General features: G+C 42.8%; 1 protein-coding gene across 10 annotated transcripts in view; it reads left to right on the forward strand.

Annotated features, from left to right (window-relative positions):
- Positions 1-4,653: 4,653 nt before the first annotated feature.
- TRIM37 (tripartite motif containing 37) overlaps positions 4,654-14,514 on the forward strand; it is an 82,295-nt gene continuing 72,434 nt past the window's right edge. The window contains exons 1-5 of one of the 10 annotated variants that reach the window (XM_070735386.1): positions 4,705-4,766; positions 9,065-9,155; positions 9,656-9,732; positions 13,053-13,097; positions 13,415-13,516. In XM_070735386.1, the coding sequence (XP_070591487.1) occupies positions 9,074-9,155; positions 9,656-9,732; positions 13,053-13,097; positions 13,415-13,516 (306 nt within the window). In that variant the 5' untranslated portion in view covers positions 4,705-4,766; positions 9,065-9,073. Of the gene's footprint in view, positions 4,767-9,064; positions 9,169-9,290; positions 9,406-9,655; positions 9,733-13,052; positions 13,098-13,414; positions 13,517-14,514 lie in introns of those variants that run through there. The other 9 variants (XM_070735393.1, XM_070735390.1, XM_070735388.1 and 6 more) reach the window with 9 other exon arrangements.

Raw genomic sequence — 14,514 nt, forward strand, 5'->3', positions numbered from 1 at the left:
GAACATTCCAGAAAAAAATAAAAATAAAACAAAACAGAAGATGGTTGTGATTTTATTTTGCTTAGCCCAAGGCTATACAGTACCAGTGGACGAGACGACAATCCAGAATTCCTATTCGGTTCTAGGTTGCTTCTCACCTTGATTAGTTTCCATCCGTTGCTTCATAATTCATAAAGGTGCAACCTGATTCCCTCTTCAAATTATGATAACATGAAGTTGGATGGCCCTGTAGGTGTTTCACAATTATGTTACTGAACACCTAGACCAGTGATGGCGAACCTATGGCACGGGTGCCACAGATGGCACATGGAGCCATATCTGCTGGCACACAAGCATGCATGTGTGTGCTGGCCAACTGAGTTTTGGCTCAAAAAGAGGCTCTGGCAGGGTGTTTCTGGCTCCCGGAGAGCCTCCGGGGGGATGGGGGAGGGCGTTTTTACCTTCCTGTGTCCAGGGAAGCCTTTGGAGCCTGGGAAGGGCGAAATACGAGCCTACTGGACCCACCAGAAGTTGGGAAACAGACCGTTCCCAGCCTCCAGAGGCCTCCAGGGGGTGGGGATAGCTGTTTTTGCCTTCCCTAAGCATTGAATTATGGATGTGGGCACTCATGAATGTGCGATAACACATGCTCTTTCGGCACCAAAGGAAAAAAAGGTTCACCATCACTGACCTAAACGTTCCGGTAGCCTGGTTGCAATTCAGCCGCTTCAAATCTCATTCTCTGGAGCGGGCGCCAATGAACTTAACCTGTGATCCCCAAAAGTGCTTTTTTTCAAGAGGCAACAGGACTTTCTGGTTTTTCTTTGAAGACATTTTGCTTCTCATCCAAGCAGCTTCGTCAGCTCTGACCGGATGGTGGATCCTTGGAGACAGCTGGTCATCTGCATTCTTTGTAGAGAGTCGCTGAGACAACTTGGAGGTATGTAGGCAGGGGCGGGCCACCATTCCCAGCGCTACCAGAACGAAGCTGAATCTCGCATGAGGGCGCGCACTTATTTATTTATTTTATTTATTTATTCAATTTTTATCCCGCCCTTCTCCTTAGACTCAGGGCGGCTTACAACATGTTAGCAATAGCCCTTTTTAACAGAGACAGCCTATTGCCCCCACAATCCGGGTCCTCATTTTACCCACCTCGGAAGGATGGAAGGCTGAGTCAACCTTGAGCCGGTGATGAGATCTGAACCGCTGACCTGCAGATCTACAGTCAGCTTCAGTGGCCTGCAGTACAGCACTCTACCTGCTGCGCCACCCCGGCTCATCTCACTTGCGAGATTTCCAGTTTTTTTCGCTTCTGCGCATGCACAGAAGCAAAAAGGATTGGTAATAGGCCAAAATAAGATAAGTGGTTCCCGCTATTTGCCCTGGCTCCACCCCGCTGCAAGCAGCCCGCCCACCACCCGCTCTGCCACACTACCGCCCACCACGGGGCGAGTGGCCCGCCCGGCCCTTACCTTGCTCTGGCGCGTGATGTGCAAGGGCGCCGAGAAGATGGGCCATGGTGCAGGGAGCAGGCTGGGTGGTCCTGAGTTCCGGCGGTGTGGCCTCTATGCTCTCCCAAACCGCAGACATCTGTCTCCCGCAGCCCAGGATAACCAGAAAAGCCACGCGGCTGGAGCATGGGCAGGCTACTTTTGTCGCTGGCCCCAGGCGCTGTAGCAAGATTCGGCTGGTGCGCATGTGCAGCAGCCAAAATCTCGCATGCGGACATTTTTCAGGCAGCAAAAATTGCTGGTTTCTTTGCTCCCGTGCAGGCACGGCGGCAAAAAAACCCCAGTAATTTTTTACCGGAATCGCGCTGTGTGCACGTCCAGCAGCAGTGGACCGAAGCTACATGCTCCATTGCCACCACCGGAACAGCCTGTAGCCCATCCCTGTATCTATGTTTAGTTTAGTTTAATTGGATTTGTATGCTGCCCCACTCCGAGGACTCGGGGCGGCTCACAGCATATATAAAAGACATAACAATACAGTTTATCCAATTAATATACAGTGATACCTTGTCTTATGAACTTAATTGGTTCTGGGACGAGGTTCGTAAGGTGAAAAGTTCGTAAGACTAAACAATCAGAAGAGAAGGATTTAGGGGTAGTGATTTCTGACAGTCTCAAAATGGGTGAGCAGTGTGGTCGGGCGGTAGGAAAAGCAAGTAGGATGCTTGGCTGCATAGCTAGAGGTATAACAAGCAAGAAGAGGGAGATTGTGATCCCCCTATATAGAGCGCTGGTGAGACCACATTTGGAGTACTGTGTTCAGTTCTGGAGACCTCACCTACAAAAAGATATTGACAAAATTGAACGGGTCCAAAGACGGGCTACAAGAATGGTGGAAGGTCTTAAGCATAAAACGTATCAGGAAAGACTTCATGAACTCCATCTGTATAGTCTGGAGGACAGAAGGGAAAGGGGGCACATGATCGAAACATTTAAATATGTCAATGGGTTAAATAAGGTTGAGGAGGGAAGTGTTTTTAATAGGAAAGTGAATACAAGAACAAGGGGACACAATCTGAAGTTAGTTGGGGGAAAGATCAAAGGCAACATGAGAAAATATTATTTTACTGAAAGAGTAGTAGATCCTTGGAACAAACTTCCAGCAGACGTGGTTGGTAAATCCACAGTAACCGAATTTAAACATACCTGGGATAAACATATATCCATTGTAAGATAAAATACAGGAAATAGTATAAGGGCAGACTAGATGGACCATGAGGTCTTTTTCTGCCGTCAGTCTTCTATGTTTCTAATGTTTCCCATAGGAATCAATGGAAAAGCGATTAATGCGTGCAAGCCCTTTTGCCAGCCGAAGTGCCCATTTTTGCACTGCTGGGATTCCCCCGAGGCTCCCCTCCATGGGAAACCCCACCTCCAGACTTCCCTGCTTTTGCGATGCTGCGATTTCAATGAGGCTCCCCTCGCTGGGTAACCCCACCTCTGGACTTCCATTGCCAGCAAAGCGCCCGTTTTTGCGATCCTGGGATTGCCCTGCTGGGGCATTTAACCCATGAAGTCTTTTGAAACGACTGCAAAAGGAGTTGAACATTATGGTTTCCAATAAAATGTGTTAAACCCAAAAGTAAACAGCTGCCAACTGTATTTTGGATTCAAGAGAGATCACTGTGGCTTTTAAAAGGGAAAATAAATGCCGCAAAAAATGCCCACAAGAAATCTCAATTGAATTATTTCTTTGGTAATTAAAAAGAAAAGACACTCCCAAATTGAGACGTTTAATATTGGGGCTGGAGTTTTTGCCTCAAAAGATTTGAACAGCTGGTAAAAATATTTCTTTTCATCTGAAAAATAAAAATAAAAAGAGCAGCTGCAGCTGAAACCTGGCTAGACTTCATAATTGCATACTTGGGTACATCAAATTGTATATCCAGTCTGTATAATTATCCTACTGAAGCTCTTATTTTTAAGATACAGTACTTCCATATTCAAGACAAGCTCCCCTTAATATGATGTTGCTGAAGCCCATTTCTCTGCCCTGGTCCCTAAGGGCAAATTCTTTGCTTTCCGGAATAAATATTTCTTCTTTCCTCACTGCTGACCGGGTCTCATTTTTATTTATTCTTGCATAAACCCGGCCTCAAGTTAGAACCATCTGGTAAGCAGATTCTTTTCCTTATTTTCTTCGCCAAAAACTGATTTCTGTGCCTTATACTCCGTTGCGTCTTATACTCCGAAAAATACGGTAGTTATGTTTTGGGAAATAGAAACACAACTTTGCAGAATCCTGGGGAATAGGCTAAAATGCAGTAACAGATTATTTATTTATTTATTTATTTATTTATTTATTTGCTTACTTAGTTATTAATTAATTCATTAATTCATTCATTTAATATATTTATATGCCACCCAACTCCCGAAGGATTCTGGGCGGCTTCCAACAGATAAAAACAAATTCTAAACAGTAAAAAAATTCATTAGTAAAACCCCTATTAAAATACACATACAGTACTTGCACTAATAGTCCACATTCATATGTAGATGTCTCAAACATCAACAATCCCAGGCCTGCTGGAACAGTGAGGTCTTTACAGATTTGCTTAGAAAGCTGCTAAGGTGGGGAGAATACAAATCTGCAGAGGCAGAGAATACGTATCTCCAGAATACGAATCTCTAGTAGGGTTGGAGCCACCACAGAGAAGGCTCTCCCCCCGGGGGCTTGCAAGCCGACATTGTTTGGTTGATGGGACCCGGAAAAGGCCAACCCTGTGGGTTATTATTACTCGCTGGGAGGTATGCGATAGCAGGTGGTCCTGTAGGTAGTCTGGTCCTAAGACATGTAGGGCTTTATAGGTGATAAACAACACCTTGAATTGCGTTCGGAGACCAACCGGCAACCAATGCAATTTGCGAGCATCGGTGTTATTATGCATGTACCTTGGTACTCCCATAATTGCTCGCGCGGCTGCGTTTTGCACCCGTTGAAGTCTCCGAATGCTTTTCAAGGGTAGCCCCATGTAGATCTACATTTAAGCTCAGGTCAGTGCCAAATAATCCCACTTAAATCCACGCCAGAAAGGTAAATGAAGTTTTGCAAAATCCTCCCTCTTTAAAGGAACGGGAAAAATGTTCATTCGCTGAGAGAGAGAACTGCTTGGTTTGTTGCTTGGAGCTTCTGGTAACTCAGAACAACCAAGCTTCAAACATTCAAGAGGAAAAGCATCCCTTATTATATTTCTCGACTCAAGGAAGCATCCAGCTAAATTGACTTAGGCAACTTTGAACCATAAGTACAATCGGATCTCAGCATCTTGGGAGGTATGGAATTGTCCTGACTTATTTTTTAAAAAAATTACTCTTTGTATTCCTATAGAAAATCAAGGCATTTAAGAAAAATAACTCTGGGTCACATTTGTGTTGGTGTTCAAGATTTTTTTGCCTCTTCTCAAGAACCATTTTCCACCTACAAACCTGAGCCTCCGAAACTAACTGGAAAAGGCAGTGAGAAGCCTCCGTGGGGCCTCTCTAGGAATCTCCTGGGAGGAAACGGCCAGAAAAAGCGGGGAGAAGCCTCCGTGGGGCCTCTCTAGGAATCTCCTGGGAGGAAACAGGGCCAGAAAAAGCGGGGAGAAGCCTCCGTGGGGCTTTTCTATGAATCTCCTGGGAGGAAACAGGGCCAGAAAAAGCGGGGAGAAGCCTCCGTGGGGCCTCTCTAGGAATGTCCTGGGAGGAAACAGGGCTGGAAAAAGCGGGGGGAAGCCTCCATGGGGCCTCTCTAGGAATCTCCTGGGAGGAAACAGGGCCTCCACCCTCCCTGTGGTTTCCCCAATCGCACGCATTATTTGCTTTTGCATTGATTCCTATGGGAAAAATCGTTTACAAACTTTTCTACTTAAGAACCTGGTTACAGAACGAATTAAGTTCGTAAGTAGAGGTACCACTGTATGGACATGATATGGTTATGAGTACTTGGGGACATTAAGACAGGGACGGTAGGCATGCGGGTAAGCTTATGCATGCCCCGTATAGACCTCTTTGGAATGGGGTGAGGTCGACAGTAGATAGTCTTTGTCGTAAGTATGAAAAATGGTCATAAGTCATTTTTTTCAGTGCTTTTGTAACTTTACACGGTCACTAAATGAACTGTTTTAAGTCAAGGTTTACCTTGGGGTTCAGGGAGGGTAGCACCTCTGATGTAGGAGCATGTTGTGTCCTTTTATAGCAGCTCATTTTAGGGCAACTTTTAGGGCAAGTCGCTCACCTTTGGTCTCTCACCTGTTACTCCTAGTAGCTGTACATAAGAGCCTAAGAAGAGCCCTGCTGAATCAGGCCAAAGCCCATCGAGTGCAGCATTCTGTGTCACACAGTGGCCCCCCAATTGTCCATGGGGATCTTGAGCAGAAAGAGAAGGCAAGACCCTCCCTTTCCCCTGACCCCCAACAAATGGGACTCAAGGGAACTCTGCCTGCCTCAACCAACATAGAGGTGGCACATGGACATCCGTTTCAATAACCACTGATACACTTGGCATCCATGAATCTGTCTAATCCTGCCTTGAAGCTCTCCAGGCTGACAGCTGTCACAACCTCTTCTGGAAGTGAATCCCATAAACCAAGGACCCTCTGGGTGAAGAAATATTTCCCTTGATTTGTCCTCACTTTCTTACCTATGAGCTTTAGGGAGGGCCCCCTTGTCCTAGTATTGTGTGATAGAGAAAATAAATTTTCTCTAACCACCTTTTCTATCTAGAATGCACAGCGGCCACACCCCAGGCTTCCACAGGCTGGCCAAACCAGGTTGAGAGTAGCCGTTGGGTCACTGACCTTCGGTGAGATAAGAACTTGTCTATCCTGAGCATGTGAAGACAAGATTCCGGCAGAATGAACAGATGAAATCTACTAGATTAGGACAAAAGTCATGAAGGCGATCTCTGCCACCAACGTGGTATCCTAGGAGCACAGCAAGACACGAAAGACGCCCTGGTCAACCACTGCACTCAGCCCATCTCCAACTGTCTAGACCAGTGTTTCCCAACCTTGGCCACTTGAAGGTATCTGGACTTCAACTCCCAGCATTCCCCAGCCAGCTTATATAATGTATACATGGTATGCTTGTATGTATGATTGGTTCTTTAAAACCCTGCTGTTCTGTTCGGGTTGTATGTGACCCGAAGCCAAGTTTGAGTCCCTGTAAAAAATTTTCCCTGCATATCTGAAACTTGAAATTTCATGACTTTTCATCATTTCAGGGGTTCTCTCTATGAGATTTTTTTGGGGTGGGGGGTGGGGGGTTTCTTTCTTGCTGGAAAAAACCCCCCTCCCCAATCTTCTGTTCCCGGGTCACATACGACCCGGACCGAAAACCCTTCATTTGAAATGGTTATGTTTGGTCAATTTGAAAACTTTTTTCACCTGGAAACAAGTTTGAACATTTCTGCACACAATGGAATGAAAATTGAACTGAAAAAATTAATCCTTATTGGTTTATTTTGCACATAAATGTGCCTCCCCCCCGTTTTTGTGAATTTTTTTTCAATTTATGGATAGTTTTGCTTGGAAAATGCATTCTATTTTACTAAAGTTGGTGTGGGATTGGTAGCTTGAACATTTCTGAATATAAGAAAAATATAAAGGAACTGAAAAAAATGATTCTTACTGGTTTTTTAAAATCAGAAATAAGCCCCCCCCCCTCGGCTGCTTGCAACCATTTTCACTTTTGATTTTTTTATGCTCCAAATCCGAAATATTCTTTAAAATCTTAGGCATTCATTTACTCAATTTAACAATGCTGATCATCAAAAAAATATTTTTGGGGTGGTGGCTAATTGTTTTCTGGGCAAAAAAAAAATTCATCACTTCGAGTCTGTTTCTGTTTGTATATGACCGGACCAAAAATAATTTTTTTAGGTACTTGAATTTGATCTTTTTGAAAACCTTTTCAACTGGAAAACTAGTTTGAACATTTATGAACATAATGATATGAAAATTGAACTGGAAAAATTGAGACTTATATTTTTATTTTGATCAAAAAGCCCCTCCCCCCATCCTTTCTGAATTTCGTGTCAATTTATATTTTTTAAGGCTACAAATCCCTAAGGAATTTCCCCCCAAAAGGTTTGATATACTAAATTGAACAATCCTGAACATAAGAAAAATATAAATGAACTGAAAAAAATGGTTCTTATTGGTTTATTTTTGCCACAAAAGGGCCACCCCCCCCCTCGGCCTTGCTGTGTGCCATTATTGTCACTTTTTATACATATTTGGCTAGAAATATTTGGAATATCCTTTTGAAAATCAACCACATTGTAGCCAGAGAACTAATTTTATGAAAGAAATCCATTTTACTAAAAAAAAGTATGTAAGTTTGAAATTAACAGCATAATTTTTATATAAATTGAAATAACTTTATGTGCAAAATAAACCAATATGCATCAATTTTTCCAGTTCAATTTTCATATCATTATGTTCCGAAATGTTCAAGCTACAAATCCCACACCAACTTTAGTAAAATAGAATGCATTTTTCTAGCAAAACTATCCATAAAGTGAAGACTATTTCACAGAAATGGGGGGGGCATGCATTATATCAGCAAAATAAACCAATAAGATTTACTTTTTTCATTTCAATTTTCATATAATTGTGTGCAGAAATGTTCAAGCTACCAATCCCACACCAACTTTAGTAAAATAGAATGCATTTTGCAAGCAAAACTATCCATAAATTGAAAGAAATTTCACAAAAACGGGGGGGGGGCACATTTATGTGCAAAATAAACCAATAAGGATTAATTTTTTCAGTTCAATTTTCATTCCATTGTGTGCAGAAATGTTCAAACTTGTTTCCAGGTGAAAAAAGTTTTCAAATTGACCAAACATAACCACTTCAAATGAAGGGTTTGCGGTCCGGGCATGTGACCCGGGAACAGAAGATTAGGGAGTTTTTCTAAACAGAACAGCAGGGTTAAATTGGGGTTTTTTAGATTAATTTTAATATTAGATTTGTTTACATTGTCTTTTTATTGTTGATAGCCGCCCCGAGTTTTCGGAGAGGGGCGGCATACAAATCTAATAAATAAATAAAATAAATAAATAAATGTGAAAGGGTTAAATAAGGTTCAGGAGGGAAGTGTTTTTAATAGGAAAGCGAACACAAGAACAAGGGGACACAATCTGAGGTTAGTTGGGGGAAAATATCTGAAGCAACGTGAGAAAATAGAATAAAGAAAGAATAGAATAGAGAATGGAATAGAATAGAATAGAATTCTTTCTTGGCCAAGTGTGATTGCCCACACAAGGAATTTGTCTTTGTTGCATATGCTCTCAGTGTACATAAAAGAAAAGATACATTTGTCAAGAATCATGAGGTAAAAAACATTTAATGATTGTCATAGGGTACAAATAAACAATCAGGAAACAATAAAATAGAACAGAACAGAATTCTTTATTGGCCAAGTGCGATTTGACACGCGAGGAATATGGCTTCTTCATTGACTTTGCTTCTGAGAAGGTCGCAAAACATAGAAACATAGAAGATTGACGGCAGAAAAAGACCTGGTCCATCTAGTCTGCTCTTATACTATTATACTCTTATACTATTTCCTGTATTTTATCCTAGGATGGATCTATGTTTATCCCAGGCATCAGTTACTGTGGATTTACCAACCACATCTGCTGGAAGTTTGTTCCAAGCATCTACTACTCTTCCAGTAAAATAATACAGTATTCTATTTCTATTCTACTCACCTGCTCTAGACGAGGTTGCCTTCCTAACATTAGCAATTAGCGCATGCGTACCATTACTCTCCCGTCTCCCACAAATCCGGAGGGAAACGAAGCGCTCCGGCAAACCCGAACGTGCACTCGGTCCCGCGCAGGCGCAGTGAGACGTTCTAACCCGCGCGCCGGCTAATGCGGCACTGTCGGTTCTCGGTCGGCGAGCATGACCGCGCAGGCGCAGTAAGGCTGTAGAGTGGGGATTCTCTCCCCTCTCCCCCCCCTTCCCCGTTCCCTCAGTCGTGAGGCGCGAGCCGGCGGGGCCGTTAATGGTTGAATGGGAGGGGAGGGAGGGGGAGAAATGGCCCGGATTGGGGCTGAGGGAGTCTGTGGGATGAAGAAAAAGGGGGGAGGATAAACAAGCGGGATACTCCTCCCGACCCCCGTTTTTTCCCTCCCCCGGTGGCTTCACACGCCGGTCCTTTCTCCTCAGGAGAGGTTGCTGAGGGGACGGAGGCGACCCCACCTCGAGGGAGGCAGTTTCCAGTCATGGACGAGCAAAGTGTTGAGGTAAAAATTGCGGTATTAACAATAATAAAGGCGGGGAGGGGGGGGAGGGGGGCACCTGTTGAGGCGGGGAGGGGCTTCTCCCACTCAGACCGCCCCTCCCCCAAAGGTGGGGGGAATGTTCTACCCCCCCCGGGGGTATCCATTGAGGGGGAGGGGGAGGACACCCCTCAAAAAAGCTGGGGGAGCGGTCTGTGAGGGAGGAGGTCTTATCCTGGGTGGGATAGGAGTGGCTGTCCTACCTCTCCCCGCAAAAGGAGACCCCCCCAAGGGAGGACCTTCCCCCCAAGCAGACGGACAGGATTCCAAATGAGTTTTTAAAATTTATTTATTTATTTATTTATTTCAACTTCTATCCCCATTATTATTATGTCTCCGGAGAGGAGCAGCATACAAATCTAATAATTAATTAATTATTATTTTATTAGATTTCTATGCCGCCCTTCTCCAAAGACTCGGGGCACAATACAGTGCATACAAATAAATCTAATTAATTAAAAACTACAAGCTAAAAACCCAATATATTAAAATCAGTCAACCAATTCAATCACAACCATACATCATATTTAGTAGTCAGAGGGTCTAGATCTAATTGTCCCATACCTGGCAACATAAGTGAGTTTTGAGACTCTTGCGGAAGGCGAGGATGGTGGTGGCAGTGCGAATCTCTGGAGGGAGCTGATTCCAGAGGACCGGGCCCCCCACAGAGAAGGCTCTTCCCCTAGGCCCTGCCAGACGACATTGTCTGGTCGACGGGACTTGGAGAAGGCCAATTCTGTGAGACCTCACCAGCCGCTGGGATTCATGCGGCAGAAGGTGGTCCCATAAGTAATCTGGTCCGATGCCATAGAGGGCTTTATAGGTCATCACAGACTTTGGGAGGGAAGGGTCTTCCCCCCCAAAATTGGAGGAGGGGGCAGTCTTGCATGTATGGCTATTTGTTTGACATACATGGACATGATTTTTTTTGGGGGGGGGGCATCCAGAACTGCAGTCTTTGACATACGACCACAATTGAGCCCAGAGATTCTCCGTTGCTAAGTGGGGCAGTTCGTAAAGTGAAGTTTGTTTCTCTCCCCCCCCACTTTTTACCATCTTTCTTGCTACGGTTGTTTGATGAAATCACCAGTGGGTTTGTTAAATGGTCTCACCCAGTGGTGAAGTGTTTGTTTATTGATTGATTTGATTTGTTTGGGTTTCTATGCCGCCTTTCTTCGTAGACTCTGGGCAGCTTATAAAACAAGAATAAATACAAAATACAACATGTAGGAAACTCAAACATAAAATCTGATTCTAAAATCCAGAATTATTAAAAACAGGCATCCATATTCATCTTAACACACTCATGGTGTTAGAAATCCTCAAAAAAAGGGGTGTTTGAAATCTCTTGATTGCGAGGTGCTGCAGAGAAATAATACAACAAATTAATACAGTGAAGTCACAGATCCCGGATCTGATAATTTTTTCACCTCTCCCTATATGCTGCCTCTTTAAACAGGCAGGAATCCATGGTGATAGCGTTTCTGTGTTTGGAGTTCTTTGTTCTGTTTAGAATATTTTGCATTAGAGCTCCCAAAACTTTTTTCTGTGGGTAAGGTTATAAGATCTAGAGCAGTGATGGTGAACCTTTTTTTCCTCAGGTGCCAAAAGAGCATGCATGCGTGCTATTGTGCATGCGCAAGTGCCCACACCCATAATTTAATGCTTGGGAAGGATGATAACAACTTCCCCCCACCTCCCCAGAGGCCCTCTAGAGGCTGGAAATGGCCTGTTTCCCAACTTCTGGTGGGCCCCCTTAGTTTAAGTTTAAGTTATTAGATTTGTATGCCGCCCCTCTCCGAAGATTCGGGGGTGGCTCACAACAACAGCAATACAATATACAAAGTACAAATCCAATATAAGTTAAAACAATTTAAAACCTATAAATATTAAAAAATGATCATTACTACACAATCACACCATTCTCATATATTACAGTCAGAAAAAGGTGGTGCTGGGGGGACAAGATAGTTATTCCCCCCAGACCTGGCGACATAGATAGGTCTTCAATATCTTGCGGAAGGTGGGAAGAGTAGGGGCAATTCGAATGTCCAGGGGGAGTTGATTCCAGAGGGCTCATGTTTTGCTCTCTCCAGGCTCCAAAGGCTTTCCTGGAGACAGGGGAGGGTAAAAAAGCCCTCCCCAATCCCCCTGGAGGCTCTCTGGAAGCCAAAAATGCCCTCCCAGAGCCAAAAATCAGCTGGCCAGCACACACATACACGTTGGAGCTGAGCTAGGGCAATGGTTCGCGTGGCAGCAGATAAGACTCTGCGTGGCACCTGTGCCACCCGTGCCATAGGTTTGCCATCACTGATCTAGAGCATGCTCTGTTTTAGCATCAAAACTCCTAAATCCAAACTTGAAATTGCTATAAATCTCCCATGGGATAGGAAGAAACTAGAAATGGTAGAATCAATAGTTAGGTTAACAAAGCTGTTATAAGGATAAAATCAGAGGGTGTGTTAAATATACAGGTAGTCCTCAATTATTGACTCTTAACAAACCAGAATTTCTATCACTAAATGATCCATTTGTTAGATGAAACATTACATAACCACACTACTTAGCAATAGGGTTGTTTAGCCAGGACCTCACAATTCTCCCATGCTTATGCTTGCATCTGCTTCAACCCCCTCCTCATTTCCCTTCCCACCTTTTCCCTTTTGGCTGCCTCACATTCCTCCATCCACCCCTGCTTTCCCAATTGATCTTCACGATAGCTACTGGCCACTTGCGAGGCCATTGCACACTGATTCTAAATGCAGGCTGGCTGCCAAGCATCCAAATTTTGGTCATGTGACCGTAATGAGCATAACTTTAGGACTGACCATAAGTACTAGTTGTTCAGTGTTGTCATAACTTTGAGCGGTCATTGAATGAATGGTTTTTAAGCAAGGACTATAAAAAAATAGACATTTTGGATTGCATCGTGTTCCAAAGAACTAAGAGAAAGCAAGAATAAAATGTGATTTGTTTCCACATCTTTCTGAATCTTACCTGAAGCAAAAAAACAACAACAGTACTGTGCAAAAAAATCCAAATGTTGGAATGTGCATTTTATGAATCATGCATTTCAGTCCATCTTAGAAACATATCAGTGGGTTTTTATTGGTTTTCATGCCCTCTTCCTGCTTATGATGTTTATATTCTGCAAGGTTATGGAGCAAATGTGTCCAACCTGTGGCCCACGTCACAGCCCTGTAATGCAAGGTTAAGATTGTAAACCTCTTAACAGTACTGTGTGATTTATATACATTAACTACTGTATATTATATATTTTATAGGCGACTCAGCACAATTCCACTCATTATGGCCAGGCAAGCCAAAAGGTTGGACACCCATATTCTAGAGTGTCTTCTAAACAATTATATACATACTTTTTCTTTACTCTTTTGTTGCAGTGTTAGCAAGATACTGAGGTGTGTATGTAGATATAGCAACCCTTTTTTCCCTTTTGATTTAAACAATGACATTTTAAAATAATTGCTTGTTGGTTCCTCTCCAAACACTGTTATATAGTATCCAGGAGCAATATAGTTGAGCCTAAGTTTAAGTAAAATATGAGTTGATATGAATAAGATAATGTAGGTGCAGTTTACAGATAAAGCTGACCCATACTTGTCTTGATTGTGTTTCTTTCTTGCAGAGTATTGCTGAAGTATTTAGATGTTTCATTTGTATGGAAAAGTTGCGTGATGCACGCCTGTGTCCACACTGCTCCAAGCTATGTTGTTTCAGTTGTATTCGGGTAAGTAATCAGAAATTTGGAGCCAAGTTACTCATGTGGAGACATAACTGGATTTTGGTTGTGTGTTTTTGAAAATGCTTCAAAAAGTACAAGGATTCTAATTTATTAGCACACTAAGAAAAGCAATTTTAACCTTTTGCTCTGGTGTCTGCCGGCCTTCCATTTACTAGTAACTTTGCCCAGTTACTAGTAAATAGAAGGCAAATATTGAAATAATGTATAATATTTCTCTTTAAAAAACAGCAGTTCTGCATGTAAACTGATATTCTTTCAGAACTAAAGATTAATTCTGACTTGTTTTCATCTTCTCTTTCAGCCTATGATGTAAAAAAAAATGTAGCTTTTTTTTCTTTCAACCAGTTGAACTTATTCCTGGGATTATCCTTACGTTTGTATCTCCAAAGGTGCTTTTTTCAAGAGGCAACTGGACTTTCTGGCTTTTCTTTGAAGACATTTCGTTTCTCATCCAAGAAGCTTCTTCAGCTCTGACTTAATTCCAATCCCCACCATCCAGCCAGAGCTGAAGAAGCTTCTTGGATGAGAAGTGAAACATCTTCGAAGAAAAATTGGAAAGTCCAGTTGCCTCTTGAAAAAAGCATTTTTTGGACAACCATGACCTGAATGACTGAGACTCTCCATATACGCTTAGATTTGTATGTTGCTGTTAAACTTCTTAAGAACTAAGAAGTTCATTACAGTCACAATTCTTTTGGGACTAGTGATTCTGTTCTGTTATATATTTCATTTTCTGAACAAAATAATTAATATAGGATGGGATCAATATTTAGGATTAATACATTGATAACATACAAAAAAGCGCTATGACCAACTTTCTTGATTAATTGTTAGCTCCATATGTGGCTAATAGATCACAGGTTCATATCCTGCCTTAGCCAGGAAAGCTGGTTAGGTGAACTTGGATCAGTGAGTCCCTCTTTCTCAGACCAACCTACCTCATAGGATTATTATTATGGGGAAAATAGGAGGAGGAAGGGGTT

This window comes from Erythrolamprus reginae, chromosome 1 (assembly GCF_031021105.1).
Source record: "Erythrolamprus reginae isolate rEryReg1 chromosome 1, rEryReg1.hap1, whole genome shotgun sequence".
Lineage (NCBI taxonomy): Eukaryota > Metazoa > Chordata > Lepidosauria > Squamata > Dipsadidae > Erythrolamprus > Erythrolamprus reginae.